Source organism: Schistocerca nitens, chromosome 11 (assembly GCF_023898315.1).
Source record: "Schistocerca nitens isolate TAMUIC-IGC-003100 chromosome 11, iqSchNite1.1, whole genome shotgun sequence".
NCBI lineage: Eukaryota > Metazoa > Arthropoda > Insecta > Orthoptera > Acrididae > Schistocerca > Schistocerca nitens.
The window spans coordinates 16,671,899-16,695,945 of record NC_064624.1 but is presented as its reverse complement, the minus strand read 5'-3'; the positions used below and the strand labels follow the sequence as shown (position 1 = coordinate 16,695,945).

Sequence of the window (24,047 nt, the reverse complement as noted above, 5' to 3'; positions counted from 1 at the left end):
GTTAGTGTGCATGATCTGTCACACAGGACACACACCACTGGACTTTAGGAAGCGCATCATTCATACAATCCTGAAGATATCAACAAATGGTTAACACAAGAGCTATTGCAGTGTCAGCTTGACAGCTCACCTATCCAACCTGCCAACGAGATATACGGAAGAAGGGAAAGGAAAATTGAGCATCTGCTAGATGAAAATCAGCTTGGCTTTATGAAAGATGAAAACACCAGAGAAGTACTCCTGTCATAAAGCTCCAATATGGAAGCAACTGCTGGAAAAATTGAGACACTTTCACAGGATTTGTTAACCAAACAAATCATTTGATAAAGTAAGGGAATGAAGTAAAGACAAGTGTTCAGATGAAAATGGGTGTAATGTAGGGATGCAGTCTGTCTTCTCTGTTCAATCTGTGTACTGGGGCAGCAATGAAGGAAAATAAAGGAAGGTTCAGAAGTGGAATTAAGTCAACTCTTATTACTCTTACTATGGCAATTTTTCCCCTTCTTAAGGGGCACCACCTTAGCATAGCACTGTCCATGCAGGGAAGGAGGTTTGTGTGCTCTTAATCCGGAGGGCTATGCCGGCGGTAGCATAGCTACCGGCAGGGTCACCCGTGCCAGACAGGCCAAAGGGGAGGAGCCAGACGAAGTGTGTCCCACAATGACCACCACGCCTGTTGCCTGTCCTATCCTACCCTAAGCCTATCCTTTTTCCTTGTCATTTTCAATTTGCTACAACACAAGGCAGGGAGGGCTCTAGAGGCATGGTGAAGCCAGTTTCCCTAAGGGAGTAAACCCGATACAAATCCAGGTCCTCCAGGTTGGGGGTTGATCATGGGGCTAACAACCCCATCTCGGGAGAAAAAAAACACCTTTCATTGTTCAGCAACCAATTCCCAGAGAGAACCGGACTCTCCCAAACTTATGACAACCAAGGCATGTCAAACAGCAACTATTCTGGTATATCAGAACATGGAATGTAAGAAGAATCTTTCAGGCAGGAGCCAGTAGGAAGCTCGAGGAGGAATTATTGAGGTACCAAATGTTGCAGCATTGCAGGAGATAATATGGAACCAAATAAAGGTGGTCGATCTCCAGCATTATACCTTGATCAATAGCAGGGAAGAAGAAAATAGATTGGGAACAGGTTTTATGGTAAAGAAGTCCGTCAGTCATGCCATGGTAAAATATGAAATAATAAATCCCAGATTATGTCGATTGAGGCTGAAGCTAAATTCTCCAACTTGTCACTGATTAGTGTGCACGTGCTAATGGAAGATGCAGCTGAAGAAGAGAAAGAAGAATTTTCTGAGAAATTGGAGCTAGTATTGATAACCTGCCAAAGTGTGATGTCAAAATTATACTGGGGGACTGTAATGCTAAAGTAGGTAAAGGAATCAAATAACAATGGTTGGAAATTGATTGAATTTGCTTTTAGCAAAGGACTAGTGATTAAAAGCATGTTTCCACACAAAGACATTCATAAGGAGACTTGGATATCACCAGATGGGTTGACGAGAAATCAAATAGTTCATGTACTGATAAATGGACAGCATGAATCTATTTTACATGCGATTAGCCGCCGAGGAGCGGATATTGACTCAGACCATATTTTGGTACAAATTAAAATCTTAGAAAGCATTGCAGTTAAAGCCAGAAGGGCTGGGTTGGAGAAAAGTAAGGTCTACAATGTGGATATGCTCAAAGATCAGATGAAGAAGAAGAAGAAGAAAGAGTATAGGAACAAAGTGCAAGAGAAGTTGCAAAAGATCAGCAGGATGGAGGGAAAGGATATCAGCATACTATGGGAGGAAACAAAGATAGCTTTAAATACAACAGCTCAAGAGGTACTTGGAGAAAGAGGAAAACAGAATAGAAACACATGGTTTGATGAGGAGATGTCAAAGATGGTAGAAATCAAGCTCAACAAAAAATTTTACAGAGACCTACACGAAATGATATGGCTATGTTTAAACAGAAGGGAAGGGTACCTAAGAATTTAGTGCAGATTAAAAAGAGACTAAAGACAAAAGGTGGATGAAATACAGAAGAACTTTGAAAATAAGCAGGGGAGGAAATTCTTTTATGGGGTGGAACAAATAAAGAGAGGATATCAACCAAGGGTGGACATGCTGAAAGATGAGACAGGCAGTTTGATAGTTGGAAAGGGAATAATAATAGAAACATGGGCACAACATTTTGAAGTGTTACTGTCAAACACACACATCGTAAATGAAGAAAGAAATGGAGGGGCTAGAGAAGAAACTGAAGAAGAACAAGAGGTGGATGGAGGAGATGATGCAATGGACACAGAACCTACATCGATAGAAGAGCTAAGAGTAATTATAAAGCAACTTGGGAATAATAAAGCTCCTGGACATGACCTGGTAATGGCAGAAATGATAAAACACAGAGGTGAAATATTAGTATGGAGGATACATAAAATAATTACAATGGCCTAGGAAACAGAGAAAATGCCAGAGGACTGGACATTAGCAACCATCTGCCCTATACATAAGAAAGTATCACGCATGCAGTGTAAGAACTATCGGAAATATCTCTGCTTAGTATCGTCTATAAAATCCTTTCTACGGCTAGAACAAAGAGAGTAAGTAGAAGAGCAGGAAAGATTCTAGGCGAGTACCAGGTAGGTTTTAGAGCCGGGAGGTCTACAGCTGACCATATCTATACAGTACATGTGATGCTGGAGAAGACTTACGAATATAATGTAAGATTAGAACATCTCTTTATAGACTTTAAACAGGCCTATGATAGAGTTAAAAGATCAACACTATGGGAAACAATGAAGACATTCAAATTTCCTAAGAAGCTAATAAAATTAACTAAGATGACCCTGGAATACAGCAAAAGCCAGGTTAAAGTTCAGGCATGTCTGTCAAAATCGTTCCCAACAGAAGAAGGACTAAGACAGGGAGACCCACTATCACCAGTACTATTCAACCTGGTATTAGAGAATGCAGTAAGATCAATAACCACAAATGCAGTAGGCAATATTTACAATAGACTTCTGTAAATCTTAGCCTATGCAGATGATGTAGTAATAAGTGTGAGAAGTACGGAGGCCTCACATCAGCCGTCAAAGAGTTTGAAGCGACTGCCACGAAACTTGGTTTAGAAATTAGTGAGACTAAATCTAAGTATATGGTAACTGAGAGAGATAGAAGAAACACAAATGATCTACAGTTAGGAGGGTACAACTTTGAAAGGGTAGACAGCTTTATTTATCTTGACTCAGTAATAACATCAGTAAACAAAGTGGAGGCAGATACGACAAATTGAATTAAGGCTGCTGACAGATCACATAGAGCACTATATACCATGCTCAAAAGTAAGAACCTAAGTAGGAAACTACAGCGGACACTGTAAAAAACAGTGATCAAACTAGTTTTTATGTATGGTAGCGAGGCATGGGTACTGGCGGAGGCTTTAGAGAAGAAACTAAATATATGAGGGAGGAAAGTGATGAGAAAGATTTTTGGTCCTGTAAAAGAAGGTGAGATATGGAGAATTAGGACTAATGAAGAAATAAGGTCTCTGTACAAAGAACCTGATCTGGTAACCTCAGTCAAAATGTGAAGGCTAAGATGGTTAGGACGTGTCCAGCGTATGACAAAAGAAAGGCTCCCGAAGATGATGATGATGGGACATCCTGGCACTAGAAGAAGGAGAGGACTGCTGTGTGTGGGATGTTTGGAACATGTGGAAGCCGACGTGAGAGCAGTGGGTGTGAGGAGGTGGCACAGACGTGCTGAAGACCGATACGATTGGAAATCTGTGACTGAGGAGGCCAAGGTCGTCAGAGGACCATAGTGTCAGTCAGTCAGTCAATCATGGCAATATTTCCTCCCTCTCCATTTTTGTTTCTTCCTTGTCTTTTTTCTGCTCTCCTAGCTTCTAATTGCACTATTCATTTAACTTCTCATTTCTCTTCCTCTTAAACCATTTTTACTTCTCATTCTGTTCTCGTATCCTGTCAGGTATGAAGCTGCCACAGTGCTTACAACATGCTACCTTTGCCTTCATACTCTCTCTTCCCCACTTGTCCTCACAATGAGTGGCTCTCTCTATCTGATATCCTGTGTGTGGGTGAACCAGTCCATCTTCCAAACCTTGCCAAACTTCCCCCCTTTGCTGCATGAGATAGGAACTAACAGTTCTGAAAGGTAGGTATTATTTCTACTGTTAGATGTGACTATTGGCACTACACCGACTTCCACTTGCACTAGCCAATCATTATTTTACTTTGTGACTTTGCAGTTTTCTCAACTGAATTTTTCATTTGATAATATTTCATGTGTTACCCATGAAAAAGATACAGTTTTTCAGTATCACATTGGGGTGCCATGTCTGTGGATGCCACCTCTCAGATATTATTGCAAAGACTTCTACGAGTCTCAATTTGTGTTGTGGTGTAATCTGTCCGGCAGCAGTTCAGTGATTATCTGACCTCCTTCAAAGTTTCTTTATGGGACTGACACTTCTACATTGATGTGTATGTGACTACTCTACAACTCACACTCAATCATTTGGCAGAGAGAGTATACAGAACCACTTTCAGACTTTCTGGAGGAGAAATTTGTGGATTAAAATTACATGAAAAGATCTTACTGCAATGAAAAATGCCCTTCTTTTCATAAGTGCCTTATATCTGTGATCCTCTCTCCTTTATTTTGCGATAATAGAAAATAAAATGCCCTTCCTTGAACTCTTTTGATGTCTTTCATCAGTCCCATTAGGTAGCGGTCACATACAGTGCAGGAATACTCCAGAAGAGGATTGGCAACTATAGCATAGGTAGTCCTCTAACTAGATTTGTTGCACCTTCTAAGAGTTATCCTTTCCCCACAACATTTTCTATATGATAGTACTAATTTAAGTTTTTGTGATTGTAATTCCTATGTTTTTAGTTGAATTGATAACAATAGTTGGGTTGGGTTGTTTCAGGGAGAAGACCAGACAGCAATGTCATCAGTCTCATCAGATTAGGGAAGGATGGGGAAGGAATTCAGCTGTGCCCTTTCAAAGGAACCATGCTGGCATTTGCCTAGAACGATTTAGGGAAATCATGGAAAACCTAAATCAGGATGGCTGAACTCGGGATTGAACCATCGTCCTCCCGAATGCGAGTCCAGTGTGCTAGCCACTGCAATAACAATAGTAATTAAAGTTTTTGTAACTGTAATCCATATATATTTAGTTAAATCAATAACAATACAAATTTAAGTTAGTGTAATTGTAATCCCTAAATATTTAGTTACATTGATAACAATTTAAGTCATGTGATTTATTTTGCAACTACTTTTAATTTTTTTAATACTCAAGTGGTGTGCGTACGAGTTTTTACTGCTTAGGGTCAATTGGTACTTTCTCCATCATGCAGATATCTTGCCTAAATCAGTTTGCAATTCATGACAATAACGGAAGTTTTTGGATGGAGCAACAGGTAAAATAAGGAACAGGCAACTGCTCACCTATAGTGCAGTGATGCGTGAAGCACAGAGATATATAACATGAAACAACACTCGAATTAGCTTTTGAGCTCTTACTCTTTTTCTAACAAAAGTACACAACCACCCACACACACAAATGTGCACTCCTGTGGTAATGGTGAGTTTTTGATGTTATGAGAAACTTATTAGACAATAAACAGCATAGTCTGCAAACAGTCAACAGGTGCTCAGATTGTCTGCAAATTGTGTAAGAACAGCAGACTGCCTATATTGCTACCCTGGGAAACCACAGATATAAATTTGGGTTCATGATATGACTTCTTGTTAACTGCTAGAGTTAATGACATATGACGACTACAGTCATTCAATATGGCAAAGTTTAGTTCTATATGTATCCATTTCATCATCCACTTATGTTCTAAAACTTGCATCATGAGAGAAAACTCTTAGTAACAGTTATGTTTGCATAATATTTATTGTTCACAACATTAGTTACTGTTCTGCATGAACATATACTTATTTACAACACATCAGTGTTTCTCAGGGCTCCATTTTAGGGCCAGTCCTATTCATATGCTATGTAAATGATTTCCCAAGTTCTCTTGACAATAAGCAATTGATCACTATGTATGCAGACAATACATCTCGGGTCTGCTATGCAGGCAATGAGCCTAGCCTAGTTGAAGAGATAAATAACTTCATTGAAAAGGCAAGAGCTCACTTTAAAAGAGAGAACTTAAGAGTAAACATAGAAAAAACTAATATTATTCATTTTAAACCAAGTGGTCCAAACAGAAAAAAATATTGTGATCAATGAAATTCTACCAAAAACCTGTACAGATTGTAAATTCTTGGGTTTATGCATAGATGATAGACTTTCATGGAAGCAGCAAGCTGATTATGTCTGTAAAAAGATAACACCCAGTCTACTTGTATTAGGAAGGTTATCACCATATCTTAATTCTGAAACCCTACGGACTGTGTATTATGGATTAGTGTATCCTTTCTTGTATTATGGAATAGTATTGTGGGGTGGGACATGCCAACCTAAATATGTAAAGGGTTTCCATACTGCAGAAGTGAGCCTTGAGGATCATAGCAAAAGTAAAACCAGTGACTTCTTGCAAACCCCTATTCATTACACACAATATTCTCACAATTTATGCCATGTATATACCAGAAACTATAATTCCAGTGAAAGAAGACACTAAGACTGCAAAAAGAAACATGGATGTTCACAACTATGAAACAAGGCAGAGAAAAGATTTTCATATGGTTAACAGAAGATTAACTTCAACAGTGAAAAGCCCCTCAGTCAAAAGAGCTGTTTTTAATACTTCGTTCCCAAATGAAGTTAAGATATGGGCAGGGGATACTTTTAAAAAGCGAGTTAAGCAGTGGCTTACCCAAAAATGCCCTTATAACTTGAATTTATCATGAATTACAATGTAATAAGAAATAATGTGAACCAAAAAAAGTAACTGTAAAAACTTTATACTTAGTTGAATATGCACATCCATATAAAATAATGTGTTATGAGCAATAAATTGAATTGAAATTGAATAAGTTTTGTCCTACAGAACTAGTCAGGTTTTGTGAACTTAAAATCCTAAAATTAAAATATACTGTACAGGAAGTTGCAAATATGAGACTTGTTTTAGCTTTTGAAAAAAGAATTATGGTTAGAATCCTGCCTGTGAGATCAAGGTGCTATATGACACTGGAAGATCAGGGATCAGAAATCACTGTCAATTTCAAGATAGCGACAAGAGTAGTGATGCATAGTGAACGAGTGAATAAAAGTTATTGTTCTGTTGTAAAAAAGGAATCCTGTGAAAACTGTTAAGTTGAAATCAAAAAACAAAATGAATGCATTTCAAGATTACAAAAAATTGTAGATGTTCTAAGATGTGAGATTTCGCATATAACTAATGAAAACTGTGAGCTGAAGAAGTTGCACCATATTCTAAATGATAAAACAATTACGCCACAAAATGGAAACCTGGTGAGTTATGAGAAGCAGAAAGGAAGTGATAGAAAGGCATCAAATGCAGTAAATGAAATTATAATTACAGATAAAACCAGGTATAGTGTTCTGTTGACTAGTAGTGATGACTGCAATAAGGATGACGAACTACTTAGACAGTGTGTGACCAAGGAAACAAACCAGTGGGCGAAAGACGAATGCAATGGAAAACGACTGCCACTGACTAAAAGTAGTGACATACGCTACAAAAATTGTGAAAGCACCGAAGGGGTAGAATCAGATGGAAAAAGCCTGTTAACAAACTTAATAAACAACGTCAATGTAGCGGCAACACCACTCTGAATTCCATCACAAAGTGCAACATACTCTTGCTTGCTGACAGTCATGGAAGAAAGCTGGCTGAGATTCTACAAAGTGTTAATCAAAATATCCAAGTAAGTAGTGTGGTGAAGGCAGGTGCGAAGAAAAATAACACTGTAATAAACACATCTTTAGACGGCAAAATGTCGGATGACAATGACTGCATTGCCTGTATTGCAGGTTCAAATGATGTGGCTTGTAATGAAAGCGATTTGTGTATTGGAGGTTTGTCTAAATTTCTGGAATGAAACAAATAAAGAGAAACACTATTGTTGCTACCATCCCGCACTGACATGACTTAATATACAACTCTTGTGCAAACAAAGAGATTAGAAAAACAAATTCCAGGATTAAATTATTGTGTTCAAGTTACGAAAAATGTTTAATTCTAGACATAAGCACACTAGATAAGGGCAAGCATACTAAACGCAGTCTGCATCTGAACTATGAGGGTAAGCGTTTTCTTTGCGGAAAAGTAAGCATATTGATCACTGAAAAGATTGAACTCGGTAGCCGCATATATAAAAATAGTTTGCTTTCGAGTGAGACTGATGTTCTTTTTTTAGTGTAAATCGGCCTTCAGTGTGCACACACGAAGGCGAAAGCTTTACTGACTGCACCAAGAAAGACGAAAAATGTAAAATAATGTTTCAGAATGTTCAGTACATTACTAACAAAATAGAGCAAATTGACGAAATTCTAGGAGAATGTAAACCACACATATATATTGTGAATGAACTTGGATGCAAGTCTGAAGAGGCTCGTAGTTTTAAGTTAAACAATTACAAAATTGTGAGTGCATACTACAGAAAGATACACAAGGGTGGGGGTGTTGGCATTTTTGTTAGAAATTACATACATTGTGAAAAAATAGACTAGGTTGACAATCTTGCAATGGAGCTGGCCTTTGAAGCAGCAGCTGTAAAAATGAAGGTAGGCAAAAACAGCCTAATAACTGCAGGCCTGTATAGATCACCAAATAGTGATGTAGAAGAGTTTCATTTGCCACCTAGAACAACTTCTGAATAAACTATCAACAAACAAAAAATAGGTAATAATAACAGGAGATGTAAACATAGACTCTTTAAACTATACTGGTAGGTAAATTATCTTAGATATTCTGACTTATTGCATTGCTGTAACTATAGCAAAATAAATGATGAACCAACCAGAATAACACCTAACGCACAATCTTGTACTGATCATGTTCTTTCAAATCTAGATAGGAAACATATAGTTGTAAGAGCTGTTGAAACATATCTCTCAGACCATACAGCTCTATCCACAGAAATTAATACAGATCAGAAAATAGTTCTGCATAGTGAACTACACACTTATAAAAGGAAGATTAATTGTAACTTACTTAGGAAGGAGCTTGCTGAGAGAGAGAGTGGGATAAGGTATATAGTTCACAAGGTATTAATGAAATATTTAACCATAGCTTTAATCAGGCAATGTCCAATAGTAAAGAAAGCACTAAAGAAATCAGATCCCACAAAGAAACTTAAATTCCCCCAGAAATACATAAACTAAAGGAAAATATGAAGGACCTTTATGTGCTGTTCTGAGAAACAAAATTACAGTACTTCCTTTTTTTTTTTCTGGTCATCAGTCTACTGTCTGGTTTGATGCGGCCCGCCACGAATTCCTTTCCTGTGCTAACCTCTTCATCTCAGAGTAGCACTTGCAACCTACGTCCTCAATTATTTGCTTGACGTATTCCAATCTCTGTCTTCCTCTACAGTTTTTGCCCTCTACAGCTCCCTCTAGTACCATGGAAGTCATTCCCTCATGTCTTAGCAGATGTCCTATCATCCTGTCCCTTCTCCTTATCAGTGTTTTCCACATATTCCTTTCCTCTCCGATTCTGCGTAGAACCTCCTCATTCCTTACCTTATCAGTCCACCTCATTTTCAACATTCGTCTATAGCACCACAACTCAAATGCTTCGATTCTCTTCTGTTCCGGTTTTCCCACAGTCCATGTTTCACTACCATACAATGCTGTACTCCAGACATACATCCTCAGAAATTTCTTCCTCCAATTAAGGCCGGTATTTGATATTAGTAGACTTCTCTTGGCCAGAAATGCCTTTTTTGCCATAGCGAGTCTGCTTTTGATGTCCTCCTTGCTCCGTCCGTCATTGGTTATTTTACTGCCTAGGTAGCAGAATTCCTTAACTTCATTGACTTGGTGACCATCAATCCTGATGTTAAGTTTCTCGCTGTTCTCATTTCTACTACTTCTCATTACCTTCGTCTTTCTCTGATTTACTCTCAAACCATACTGTGTACTCATTAGACTGTTCATTCCGTTCAGCAGATCATTTAATTCTTCTTCACTTTCACTCAGGATAGCAATGTCATCAGCAAATCGTATCACTGATATCCTTTCACCTTGTATTTTAATTCCACTCCTGAGCCTTTCTTCTATTTCCATCATTGCTTCCTCGATGTACAGATTGAAGAGTGGGTGCGAAAGGCTACAGCCTTGTCTTACACCCTTCTTAATACGAGCATGTCGTTCTTGATCATCCACTCTTATTATTCCCTCTTGGTTGTTGTACATATTGTATATGACCTGTCTCTCCCTATAGCTTACCCCTACTTTTTTCAGAATCTCGAACAGCTTGCACCATTTTATATTGTCGAACGCTTTTTCCAGGTCGACAAATCCTATGAAAGTGTCTTGATTTTTCTTTAGCGTTGCTTCCATTATTAGCCGTAATGTCAGAATTGCCTCTCTCGTCCCATTACTTTTCCTAAAGCCAAACTGATCGTCACCTAGCGCATTCTCAATTTTCTTTTCCATTCTTCTGTATATTATTCTTGTAAGCAGCTTCGATGCATGAGCTGTTAAGCTGATTGTGCGATAATTCTCGCACTTGTCGGCTCTTGCCCTCTTCGGAATTGTGTGGATGATGCTTTTCCGAAAGTCAGACGGTATGTCGCCAGACTCATATATTCTACACACCAATGTGAATAGTCGTTTTGTTGCCACTTCCCCCAATGATTTTAGAAATTCTGATGGAATGTTATCTATCCCTTCTGCCTTATTTGACCATAAGTCCTCCAAAGCTCTTTTAAATTCCGATTCTAATACTGGATCCCCTATCTCTTCTAAATCGACTCCTGTTTCTTCTTTATCACATCAGACAAATCTTCACCCTCATAGAGGCTTTCAATGTATTCTTTCCACCTATCTGCTCTCTCCTCTGTATTTAACAGTGGAATTCCCGTTGCACTCTTAATCTTACCACCGTTGCTTTTAATGTCACCAAAGGTTGTTTTGATGTTCCTGTATGCTGAGTCTGTCCTTCCGACAATCATATCTTTTTCGATGTCTTCACATTTTTCCTGCAGCCATTTCATCTTAGCTTCCCTGCACTTCCTATTTATTTCATTCCTCATCGACTTGTATTTCTGTATTCCTGATTTTCCTGGAACATGTTTGTACTTCCTCCTTTCATCAATCAACTGAATTATTTCTTCTGTTACCCATGGTTTCTTCGCAGCTACCTTCTTTGTACCTATGTTTTCCTTCCCAACTTCTGTGATGGCCCTTTTTAGAGATGTCCATTCCTCTTCAACTGTACTGCCTACTGTGCTATTCCTTATTGCTGTATCTATAGCGTTAGAGAACTTCAAACGTATCTCGTCATTCCTTAGTACTTCCGTATCCCACTTCTTTGCGTATTGATTCTTCCTGACTAATGTCTTGAACTTCAGCCTATTCTTCATCACTACTATATTGTGATCTGAGTCTATATCTTCTCCTGGGTATGCCTTACAATCCAGTATCTGATTTTGGAATCTCTGTCTGACCATGATGTAATCTAATTGAAATCTTCCTGTATCGCCCGGCCTTTTCCAAGTATACCTCCTCCTCTTGTGATTCTTGAACAGGGTATTCGCTATTACTAGCTGAAACTTGTTACAAAACTCAATTAGTCTTTCTCCTCTTTCATTCCTTGTCCCAAGCCCATATTCTCCTGTAACCTTTTCTTCTACTCCTTCCCCTACAACTGCATTCCAGTCGCCCATGACTATTAGATTTTCATCCCCCTTTACATACTGCATTACCATTTCAATATCCTCATACACTTTCTCTATCTGTTCATCTTCAGCTTGCGACGTCGGCATGTATACCTGAACTATCGTTGTCGATGTTGGTCTGCTGTCGATTCTGATTAGAAGAACCCGGTCACTGAACTGTTCACAGTAACACACCCTCTGCCCTACCTTCCCATTCATAACGAATGCTACACCTGTTATACCATTTTCTGCTGCCGTTGATATTACCCGATACTCATCTGACCAGAAATCCTTGTCTTCCTTCCACTTCACTTCACTGACCCCTACTATATCTAGATTGAGCCTTTGCATTTCCCTTTTCAGATTTTCTAGTTTCCCTACCACGTTCAAGCTTCTGACATTCCACGCCCCGACTCGTAGAACGTTATCCTTTCATTGATTATTCAATCTTTTTCTCATGGTAACCTCCCCCTTGGCAGTCCCCTCCCGGAGATCCGAATGGGGGACTATTCCGGAATCTTTTGCCAATGGAGAGATCATCATGACACTTCTTCAATTACAGGCCACATGTCCTGTGGATACACGGTACGTGTCTTTAATGTAGTGGTTTCCATTGCCTTCTGCATCCTCATGTCGTTGATCATTGCTGATTCTTCCGCCTTTAGGGGCGATTTCCCATCCCTAGGACAAGAGAGTGCCCTGAACCTCTATCCGCTCCTCTGCCCTCTTTGACGAGGCCTTTGGCAGAATGAGGCTGACTTCTTATGCCGGAAGTCTTCGGCCGCCAATGCTGATTATTTTTCAAAATTTAGGCAGTGGCGGGGATCGAACCCGGGACCGAAGACGTTTTTGATTATGAATCAAAGATGCTACCCCTAGACCACGGGTTAAAGGCTTCCTAACAAAGTACAAAAGCAACAAAAAGACATACAGGGAATCCCTGAAGAGACTAAAACCACTTCATTATGCTGAACAGATAAGATAAACTAGTAACATTAGCAAAACAGCCTGGCGTATTGTAAACAAAGAATGTGAACATAGAGAAAAACCAGGCTGCAGCAACATTGCATTAGAAGAAATGGAATACTGTTGAATGAAGCAAAGTCAGTCTGTAAGGCCTTCATTAAACATTTTAGTAAGGCATACAGAGAAGAAAAAGATGAATCAGCCCTGAAAATAAACACAGTTAAAATGAGTAATTCGTTTCTCCTAAGGAGTGAAACAGAGTTTGAGGTCACGAATATAATCTCAAAACTCAAAGTAAAATCATTTAGTGGCTGGGATGACATATCGTCCACACTACTTAAAGAATGCAAAAATGAGAATAAAACCAATAACACATCTAATTAACAGTTCAATTGGCCACGGGACCTTTCCAGAGCTTTTAAAAATCACTGAGATACAACCAGTGTATAAAAAGGGGGCTATCACAGACATAAATAACTACCGGCCAATCTCTTTGGCTTGAACACTTGGCAAGCTGCTTGAAAGAATAATTCTAGATCAAGTGGAATCCTTCTTCTGTAAATACAAACTATTAAACAAAACACAGCATGTGTTTCGAAAAGGACGATCTACAATAAAAGCATTAGCAACTTTTTTCCATGAACTACTGAACAGAAGGAAACAAAGTTATAGGGAGTTTCCTAGATCTGTCTAAAGCATTATATTCTGTGAATCATGCAGTACTGTTATCCAAGTTAGAAAATTACAGGATAAGAGGAGTAGCTCTAAAATTACTAAGTTCTTATCTCTGTGATAGAAGACAGTGCACAAAACTAAATTATAAGAATGAAAGTAAAATCCAAACAGTAAAGTCAGCATACAGAACTCTCAATTTTGGAGTTCCCCAAGGAACTATACTTGGACCATTCTTGTTTATAGTATATATTAATGATATAACACAGCCACAAAACTACAAACTAGTGAACTATGCTGATGATACATCTTTTATTAGTTGGGGCTGTACAGAGCAGGCAGCATTCCAAAGCAACAAAGAGAACTTTGAAATGATCACAGAGTATCTAACAATGAATAAGCTAACACTGAATAAGGACAAGACTGTAGTAATAAAGTTCTTGCTACATTTTAATAATACTCATACCCAATCACTTTCTACAGTTGAAACATCTGACAAACATGGTTTTAGGCATATTGATTGATGAAAATCTCACTTGGAAAGAGCATATCAGCTCCATCTGTAAAAAGGTTTCTAGTAATATTTACTTACTAAAACGTCTTGCAAATATAATAGCTCCCCCTGTCCTTAAACAAGTGTATTATGGGTTAATACACTCACATCTGCAATATGGGATTGAGGTCTGGGGTGGGGCACTCACTGTCCATATGGATCACATTTTCAGGCTTCAAAAGAGAGCAGTTAGGATAATTGCTAATGTAAGTAAACGCCAGTCCTGTAGGGACTATTTCAAAAATTATAAATTACTAACTGTGTACTCATTGTATGTTTTTAAGACCATAATGTTTGTAGAAGAGAGCTAGGAAAATAGTGTAAAGAACAGTGACACCCATAATTACAATACTCGAGCCAAAAGTAACTATCATAGGATACAGACTAACAAGAAAGCTACAGACTACAGTCCATATGTAACTGGGAGACAATTCTATAATAAGTTGCCAAAATATATAAAGCAACTCCAAGGATATCTTTTCAGGGGCAAGGGCAAGAATTCTGAGCTGCAGTACTGTTAGTTTATTCTTTTACATACTGCAGTTTATTAGTGGTGATACTGTTATAATTGGCTAATTGACGTATATAATCATTATATTTATGGAGTGATATATAATGTGCTAATGTGTTTATAACATTATTGGATGGAATGATATACAATACGCTACTTGATGTATATATTCAATCTTGGAATGACATGATATTGATATAATTGTACAAAAAATGCAATGTCCAAGACTGTAAAGTTAACATGGACAAATAAACATTATTATTATTATTATTATTATTATTATTATTAACTCATGGAAACAACACAGGAAGGAGTATATGTACATCTTGCATGAAGGATTAACTGCAAGAAAGCTTTAAGAAAGATATTTTTGTATTTGCTTTTAGCCAGCAGTTGGGTAATGTGATAAATTTCTTCACAACACTTGAAAAGTTTTAAAGAGAATATGATGAATCTTGCGTGTCAGTTTATTACTGTGGATGAGTCTTCATCCCATAAATGAGACAGCAGTCAAAACAATTATGCAGGATGTCTTGCAGCAACGCTGCTGAAGTAAGGTGTTTTCTGGCACGCAAAAGAAAATCTCTTTATTCAATAGACTAAAAATAATAACTAGGAAATGCTGCTGAAGTGTTTTTGACAATCAGGGTGAAAAAAATACATTACAACAGAAGGAAAGCATACTTACTCTGACCGTATATCCATTTGGAAATGTACAACTTGAGAGAATATAAATGATTAATATCCCTCCTATCAATCAAATTTGGCGTCCATGGATTTCCACATGAGAAATTTTTGGCTCAAAATCACTTTGGCATGTGATAGCTGTAGGGAATATTTTGCACACCATTTTAGAATTGCACATCAGAGACTGAATCTACTCATGAGAAAAACACTGGCTAAGGGCAACACTGTAAAAGAGGACTCCATGAAAATATAATTTCATTTACTATAGTTTCCCACATAAATAGCAAAAATGCTACTGGAGAGAATGAGGAAAATTAATTCAATAAAACGTCATGCAACATTATGATTATATTGTTAAATAGTGATATCTGTGGCCAAAATATATCAACACTTTTTGAATCGTGATTATTGTTACAACAATTCAGTGGTACTATATACCATATTCACCATCCTTTCTCTGTGCTGAAATAATTGTAATTTGAAACTATATTAAATGCGACAATCTAAAATTGTGCTTTGGCGTGGACCATGAACTGGATACCTATTGTTATAGACAGTCTACAAATGAGTCAACCATCACATCTTATGAGCCAATAATTTGTTACACACTTCTTTCCATTCCTTCCAGATTCCATGGAGGCTTTCCCATGATTGTGTGGTACTGGAACTTCTGGGATACCATATATTGCACAGGATCAAGAATTAACAATAACTTTGAGACTTAATCTTTTTACTACTGGCAGCACACTTGTGGCTTGGTCCATTGTGAGGTGCTAGTGGCAAGCTGAATCTTTTGCTCATTTCTTTATGGGTGTTCAAGTGAATTGATTCACAAAGTGTTGAGTGTAAGACAGGTCTCTTAATATTAGTGCCAACTTGACTCACCATTTCTACTCACCACAGATTATAAGCACACAAAATACTCTGTAACAAATAAAAGGATTCCATCTTGAAATGAAGCACACTATAACTTATAGGAAAATGTGGTGCTGAATAGATGGATATGGACAAATAAAAAATTATTTAGCTTGTGGAATATTGATGTATGAAAACAAGCACAATGTCTCTCCTGTGCTCCAGCTTTGGAGTAAATCTTAATTTTGACTGTAATATTGTATCAACTGCTCCGAGATCTTTCGCAAGGGGCAAGTTTTTATATAAGCTTAATGCCTTGCTGATTATTACATTATCCTTGCCTGTATGAGCTGAAATTAATTAAAGTCAGTAATTTATCAATATTTGGATTAAAACGTTAGAGAGAAAGATTCTAATTAGGTTTCACATTTTAATGCTTGAGATCACAGCATTTACCCTTTCTCAAAAGTACTTTAATTAATAGAATATCTTTAACTCTATACACTCAGAAGACTGAATGACTCAACTCGATAACAGCATCTGTGCCTTTATCACCACATTATGTAAGCCTCATGATACACTCAATGTGCTACAAAAAGTAGAGGGGTGGTCATAATATTCTGGTTGAACAGTATATAATGCCAGCCTCTGACGTTTCTAGGTTGCTCCAGTTTGAAAACTGTTGAAGATATGGTGTATCAAATAAAAGTAGAGCAAATCAATTATAGCACATACCAGGCAGTCATCAGTGCAATCACAGCATGTGAGAAATTCTGGGTCTGTTTCAATGTATGTTCCATTTGTAGCCACGTACTTGGTGACATACATAAATTTATCTGGTTTCCTTGAGTCAACTGTATTAATACAGGGAACAGGAACAGCCTCTACACCATCTGAGATGTCCTATCACAAAGAAAACAGTCACTGTGATTTATTAACTGCAGAAAAAGCAAATATTTTCTGAAAATCAATCTCTCATTAGTATTTGTCATGTCAACACAACTGGTACAGAAATAAGAAGCAGCATTCTAAGTGTTATTTTGTTTCCACATCATTATAATTTTGCCAACAAAAACAAAGACATAAGAAAAAGATATATACTGTCAGAGAAAACACATATTGAAGTGAGAAATTCTTCAGAACTTGACCAACCTACAGGTAAACAGTTTAGAGCTCTTAATAATTATTACATATACCCCCAAATACTTCCTTAGATTATGGTCACAAGATTCAACTGTAATTCACAATTACAATATGATTATTAGATCTTCAAGAAAGGGGATAAAAGGAGATGTGAGAACTACAGAGGAATCACCCTGCTATGCCACTGCGGAAAAATCTATGAAAAGATCCTGGAGAAGAGAATAAGAAGCAGTATTGAAAGTAGACTGCAAGAGGAGCAGTACGGTTTCAGACTGGGAAGATCAACAACGGACCTTATATTTGCGGTAAGGCAACTGCAGGAAAGGCACTATGAGTATGGGAAGGACTTAATCATGGCCTTTTTAGATATTGAGAAGGCGTATGACAGTATCTGTAGGGACAAGCTCTGGGATGTGCTGAACGCAAAAGGGATAGATGAAGAGATAACACGAAAAGTCAGAAAAATGTATGAGGGAAGTGAGAGTTGTGTGAAAGTGGGGAGGGAACGTACTGCATGGTTCAAGCTGGAAAATGGGCTGCGACAGGGAAGTGCACTTTCGCCTTTATTGTTTATTATTGTTATGGATGAAATCCTGCAGCAAGTATCAGATGCAATTGGAGATCATAAAATGAAAGCAGTGCTTTTTGCCGATGACCTGATGTTATGGGGAAATTGCGAGAAGGAGGTGCAAGAGCAGTTAGATGTATGGGAGGCAACGGCAGCACAATATGGAATGCATTTCTCTGCAAAGAAAAGTGAAATAATTGTCACAACAAGGAAGAAGAATAGGCCAAATGTGGATATAACTTGTGGAGGGGAAAAACTACAAGTGGTAGAGAACTTCAAGTACCTGGGAAGCATGATTGAAAGTAAGGGGGGAAACGCAACGAAAATAAATGAAAGGTGCAGAAAAGCAGGGCAGTTCTACAAATGCATTAGGGGGCTTATTTGGAGCAAGGAGGTGCCACAGAAATCCAAGGGAATTATATACCGAACCTACTTTGTCCCCATATTGACATACGGAAGTGAGACATGGGTAATGCACAAAAGCGACAAAAGTAGAATACAGGCTAGTGAAATGAAGTTCCAGAGGAGCAGGTTGAGTGTAACAAGATGAGACAGATTGCGAAATGTGTATGTGAGGGAAAGACTAAAGGAGGAACCAGTACAGGACAGGATAGAAAAATCAAGACTGCAGTGGTATGGACACATGAAGAGAATGGATGAGGGAAGAATTCCAAAGAGGATGTTTGATCTGCAACTGGAGGGGAAGAGGCCCAGAGGAAGACCAAGAGATAGATGGGTGAAGGGAGTGAAGGAATGTGTGACGAGAAGAGGAGAGAATTGGACAAAGGTGGAAGAGGGGGAATGGTGGAAAGACAGAACACGATGGAGAGGCTTGTGTTCCCAACAGACCCAGCCAGTGGCTGGAAACTGTCCAAGATGATGATGATGATGAATATGATTATTAGGGCCTGGGGGATAACCTGGGGGAGTCGCTGCACCAACCTTGCGACTCTGGCTAAAAATGGGGGTGAGATGCAAATACAAGAACTCAACAAGAGAGTTCTCTTAGCCTCTCTCACCTCTATTCTCCACAATCCTACCTACATGTGGTGCCCCCGTTAAGCTGAGAAACCCAGTAGGAGGTTGGGTAACCAATCCCAGCAGGAAACTGGGTCAGCAAGCCAACAGGATGAGGAGGACAGTTGAAGGCAATGGGAAACCACCACTGGAATTACTTCCCTAGACATTCATGGGAGAGACCTCTTTGAACAATATTCCTGAGGTAAAGCTTCCCCTCAATATCAGATCTCTGGGGAGGAATACAATGAGGACTCCAGAGATTAGGGCAAATGGAAAAGGAAGGAAGGAGAAGAAGAAGGAAGACTTATTGAGGATTGGGACTTTGAATGTTTTAACCCTTCTAGATGAAGGGAAATTAGTAAATGCCAAACATGAAATTACAATAAACAAATTGTATGTACTCGGAATGTGTGAGGTGAGACGGGGTGGTTGTGGAGAAATAGAAAGTGATGACTTCTGATTGTACTATTCAGCTGAAGATAAAAATGGAACATATGGGGGTTGGAATTTTGATAGGTAAAAAAAACTGAAGGACAAGGTTATCAGTGTTGAATATGTTAGTGGAAGAATAATGATGATGAGACTGAAAGGGAAAAAGAAAGACTTAGTTATCATCCAGGTCTATATGCCAACAAGTAATCATTCAGATGAAGAGGTAGAAGATGTTATGAGACAATAGAAAACTTAGCAGATAGATAGAAAAGAAATGAATGTATTGTTATAATGGGTGACTGGAATGCGATAGTTGGTGAAGGACCAGAAGGAAAAGCTGTGGGAAAATTTGGACTGGGAGAAAGAAATGAGAGAGGACAAAGATTGTTGGAATACTGCAATGAAAATTTCATGGTAGATGGAAATAATCTATTTGATAACCATAAAACATGACAGTATACTTGGATATCTTGATCTGACAACAAAAGATATCAAATTGATTACATAATGATACAACAAAGATACTGAAATTGCTTAAAGAGTGTCAAAAGCTATTCAGGGGCAGATATTTATTCAGATCATATATTAGTAGTACTGAGGTTCTAGTTAAATTGAAAAGAACCTTGAAAGTCCAGAAGAGAGAGCACAGTAAGTTTCAGAAACTGAAAGACAAAGGCAATTTTGAAAAATTAGAAAATGCATATTGTGAAATCATGATGCAAGGACAGGAAGTGGAATGCACAGAAGGAAGATGGGATCATTTTAAAAATGGGATCAAAAAGGCAGCTAAGGAAACACTTGGAGTCAAGGAGAGGAAAAAAGTAAAGAAAGAATGGCTAACACCAGATATGATAATCAAGATGGACGATCACAAGAAATGGAAAACTGTAAACACAGAAGAAGGGAAGTGCAACTACAGGAGGTTAAATAATGAATTAAGAAGGGATACAGAAAAAACAGAGGGGGAATGGCTGACAGAAAAGTGTGACAAGATAGAGAAATTAGAGAAAGAAGGAAAATATGATTTGATGTACAAAGAAGCAATGGATTTGACATTCAGGGAAAAGAGAAACAACAATGGACTAAAGGAAGTAGAGGTAGCAGATGGCGAGTGAACCCCAAGAAATAATGAGAAGATGGGAAGAATATATAGAATGGCTACACACTGCAGACAGTCAACCAAGTGAAGAAGACCTTGGGAGAGGAGAAGAAGAAGAAGAAGAAGATAAAGTTGCAAATGATGACAAAGGAAATGCAATACTAACTAGTGAGATTGAAGAACCTATGAAGGAGATGAAAAATGGAAAGGCAATGGGATTTGATGAGATTCCTGCTGAATTGTTAAAGTCACTGGAGAAAGAAGGGAATAGGGAGTCGATTGAATTGTGTAATCAAATATACACGACAGGAAAATGGCCAAAGGACTTTACAGAAAGTATCTTAATACCTACAGAAAAGAAAAAGAACAGCAAAAAGTGTGTGGAACATAGAACAGTGAGCCTGATATCGCATGCAGTCAAAGTCTTGCTGAGGATGCTCAACAGAAGGCTATATGGAAAGCTGAATTACGTAATAGGAGATGAACAATTCGGTTTCAGGTGAGGAGTGGGAACTAGAGATGCCGTTGGGCTAATGAGAGTGATAGGGGAGAGGTACATGGAGGAGAAAAGGAAGGTGTATGTTGTGTTCATTGATCTTGAGAAGGCTATTGACTGTGTCAGATGGGACAAACTGAAGGAAATCCTATGGAAACATGGAGTTGACTGGAGGGATGATGGCTAATTAGAAATTTGTATTTGAACAAGATAGCAAGAGTAAGAATAGGAGTTGTGATGAGTGAAGAAATAGAACTGGGAAGAGGTGTAAGACACTTCAGTATATATCTTGAGGAAATTATCAGTGAAAGTTTTGATGGAAGGAGAGGAGTTAGTATAGGGGGTCGGAGAGTGGAGTGTATAAGATGTGCAGATGACATGGTTGTGATGGTAGAGAGTGCAAGAGTGATGGAACAAATGTTAGATAATCTAAACACAAAGTTAGAAGAATATGCACTGAAGATTAACAAGAAGAAAACGAAAAGAATGGTAATTGGAGGAAAGGGGAGAAAATGCTGTATGAAATAGAGCAAGTGAATAACTACAATTACTTGGGAAGTGTAATAATGGATGATATGTATTGCTCAACAGAAATTAGGAAAAGAATTGCAATGGCAAAAGGAGGATTCAAGAGGAAACAGAAATCACTTTGTGGACCACTAAACAAAGATCTAAGGAAAAGACTTGCCAAATTTTACATCTGGAGCATTGCACTATATGGTGCGGTGACCTGGACACTGAGGAAGGAAGATGAAAGAAGATTGTAGGTACTAGAGATGTGGATATGGAGAAGAGTGGAAAAAGTGAAATGAGGAGACCGAGTAATGAATGAAGAAGTATTAAGAAGAGTTGGAGAAGAAAGAAACATGCTGAAAGTCATCAGAAAGAGAAAACAGAACTGGATTGGACATTGTTTGAGGAGGGACTCTTTATTGAAGGATGGAATAGAAGGAATGGTGGAGGGAAAAAGGGGAAGATGAAAAACAATGTGGCAAATGATGGACAATATAAAAGGAGACAAATATTCAGAGATGAAAAGACTGGCTATGGACTGACAAAAGTGGAAGAAGCTTAACCCATGACAAGGCCTGCCATAAGGCAGAATACCATACTACTACTACTACTACTACTATACGACTACGATTATTAAAATATATAGAAACTTATCAAATTACATGTTCATATAATCATTTGCTTTTTGTTCAGCAGATGTGCCACAGAAAACAATCTTGTCCTTTGGTTGGGCTTCTGAATGTTAAAGAACCATGGCCCTGAGTTGTCAGCAATTAGAGAAAAATAAACTGAGCCAGGCATCTATTGTTTATTGTAAATAATATTGTATTTGCAGTGCTTCAAGTAATTTGGGAAAAAATTGCAGTTACCAGCCCTTTACAGACACCAACAAGGTCTTTCATTCTGATACCAATTTCTATTCAATTACACAAGGCATTTAAGTGTTTGCTATGTAATAGGTTGACTGGTAGAACAACTAAACCAAAAGCTCGACTGCACAGTCTGTCTCAAACTGCCAGAGGCTGAGGTCATGCATGTACAAGTTGCATTTGCATCGTGAGTGAGTGTGTGTGTGTGTGTGTGTGTGTGTGTGTGTGTGTGTGTGTGTGTCTGTCTATGTGTGTCTGGTCTATTTTCGACTAAGGCTTTGTTAGCTGAAAGCTCATTTTCTGACAGTCTTTTTGTTGTGCCTATCTGTGACTCAGCGTCTCCACTTTACAGTATAAGTTTGGCTCCAGAAATCCACATAGCATCAGGTTAAGCTAAGGTTGTTTATTACTTGCTATGTTCTTTCTCTTCCGTTGTACTGACCTGCTACCATTCTCCTGATTCAGGTTGCTGGATCATCCTAATTCCTGAATACTTTCGTTTCCTTGAACCCTTGTTTTTTTGTGTAAAATAAATGAACCCATGGTTCTGGAAAGTAGTTTCATCATGTAGATATTTAAACAAACAGATACTATCATAACAAAACTTCTTATTGATGTTTTGATTTGATGTGAAAAAATTTCCATTGTCACCTTCTTGGCACAAATTGTTTGATTATATGAATAATGATGAGGCAACAGTTTATTGCGAAAGCTTGAATTTTGTGTGTGTGTTTGTGTTTGTTTGTGTGTCTATTGACCTGCCAGTGCTTTTGTTCGGTAAGTCACATAATCTTTGTTTTTAGATATATTTTTCCCACGTGGAATGTTTCCCTCTATTATATTGAATAAACAGTTACCTACACAAGATTTTTCTGAATGTCTAAATGTTTTCACTTTACTTTCCCATCACCAATTCTTGAGTTCACTAAATGAAGGATGAGTAAGTTATAAGAGATAGAGTACAAATTCAGACTGGGAAGAGAGATCAGCCATGTCCTTTTGAAATCTATTCTCTCGGAATTTGTTGTAAGCAATTTAGGGAAACTATAGAAAAATTAAATCTGAATACCTGGACTGGCAGTTGTACCATGGTTCTCCAAAATGTGAGTCCACTGGTTTAACCACTATGCCATTTTTCTCTGTTACAGTATATGACACTGTTTAAAAAAGGGGTTAACACATTTATTGCACATATGTAAATTATTAATCAAACCGAAAGTCAACAAACATTTTATAGATATCGTATTGGGTGGAATGCATTACTAAATTCATGCCCAAGTCATAAATGGATACTATTATCACTCAACATAGCTACAGTAAAATCAAAGTTAATACTTCAATGTAGCATGCATCTCAAACAGTTACGGGATTATGGTATAATCATAAGAGAATAAATGAAAACCCAGTGTACATTACAGAAGAAAGTGCCCATACTACATCTGAAGAATTGCAATTCAATTTCCTCAATTACTACTAAGAAAATTTAATAAAATCAGCAGACACCATAGGACAGTGAGTGACTCCCTACAATTCACAGTTGCTGGAAATGTGTAAGTGTCTTGGCATTGTAGGTACAAAAATTGTGGAATATCTCAGCCCCTGTGAATGTAAGAGTATGTTGTTACAATGAGGCATCTAAAATGGGACACAGAATCTTTGTTTTTGCTGTCCATAAACCATTGATTGTATACTGAATCCCCTGTGATGCTTATATAAAGCAGTGTAAAGAAAGGAGAGAAGCAGCAGAAAAATGCAAAGAAGTGCACAGCAGCCTTGTAAAATGATGACTTCACATCCACATCTACATCCATA

The 24,047-nt window shown here is 38.0% G+C and overlaps 1 protein-coding gene across 1 annotated transcript in view; it reads right to left on the bottom strand.

Annotated features, from left to right (window-relative positions):
• The window catches only part of LOC126213288 (histone-lysine N-methyltransferase eggless-like), a 328,640-nt gene that overhangs the window by 49,697 nt on the left and 254,896 nt on the right, over positions 1-24,047 (bottom strand). Inside the window, exon 18 of the mRNA XM_049940954.1 lies at positions 16,831-16,998. Coding sequence (XP_049796911.1) covers positions 16,831-16,998 — 168 coding nt within the window. The remainder of the gene's footprint in view (positions 1-16,830; positions 16,999-24,047) is intronic.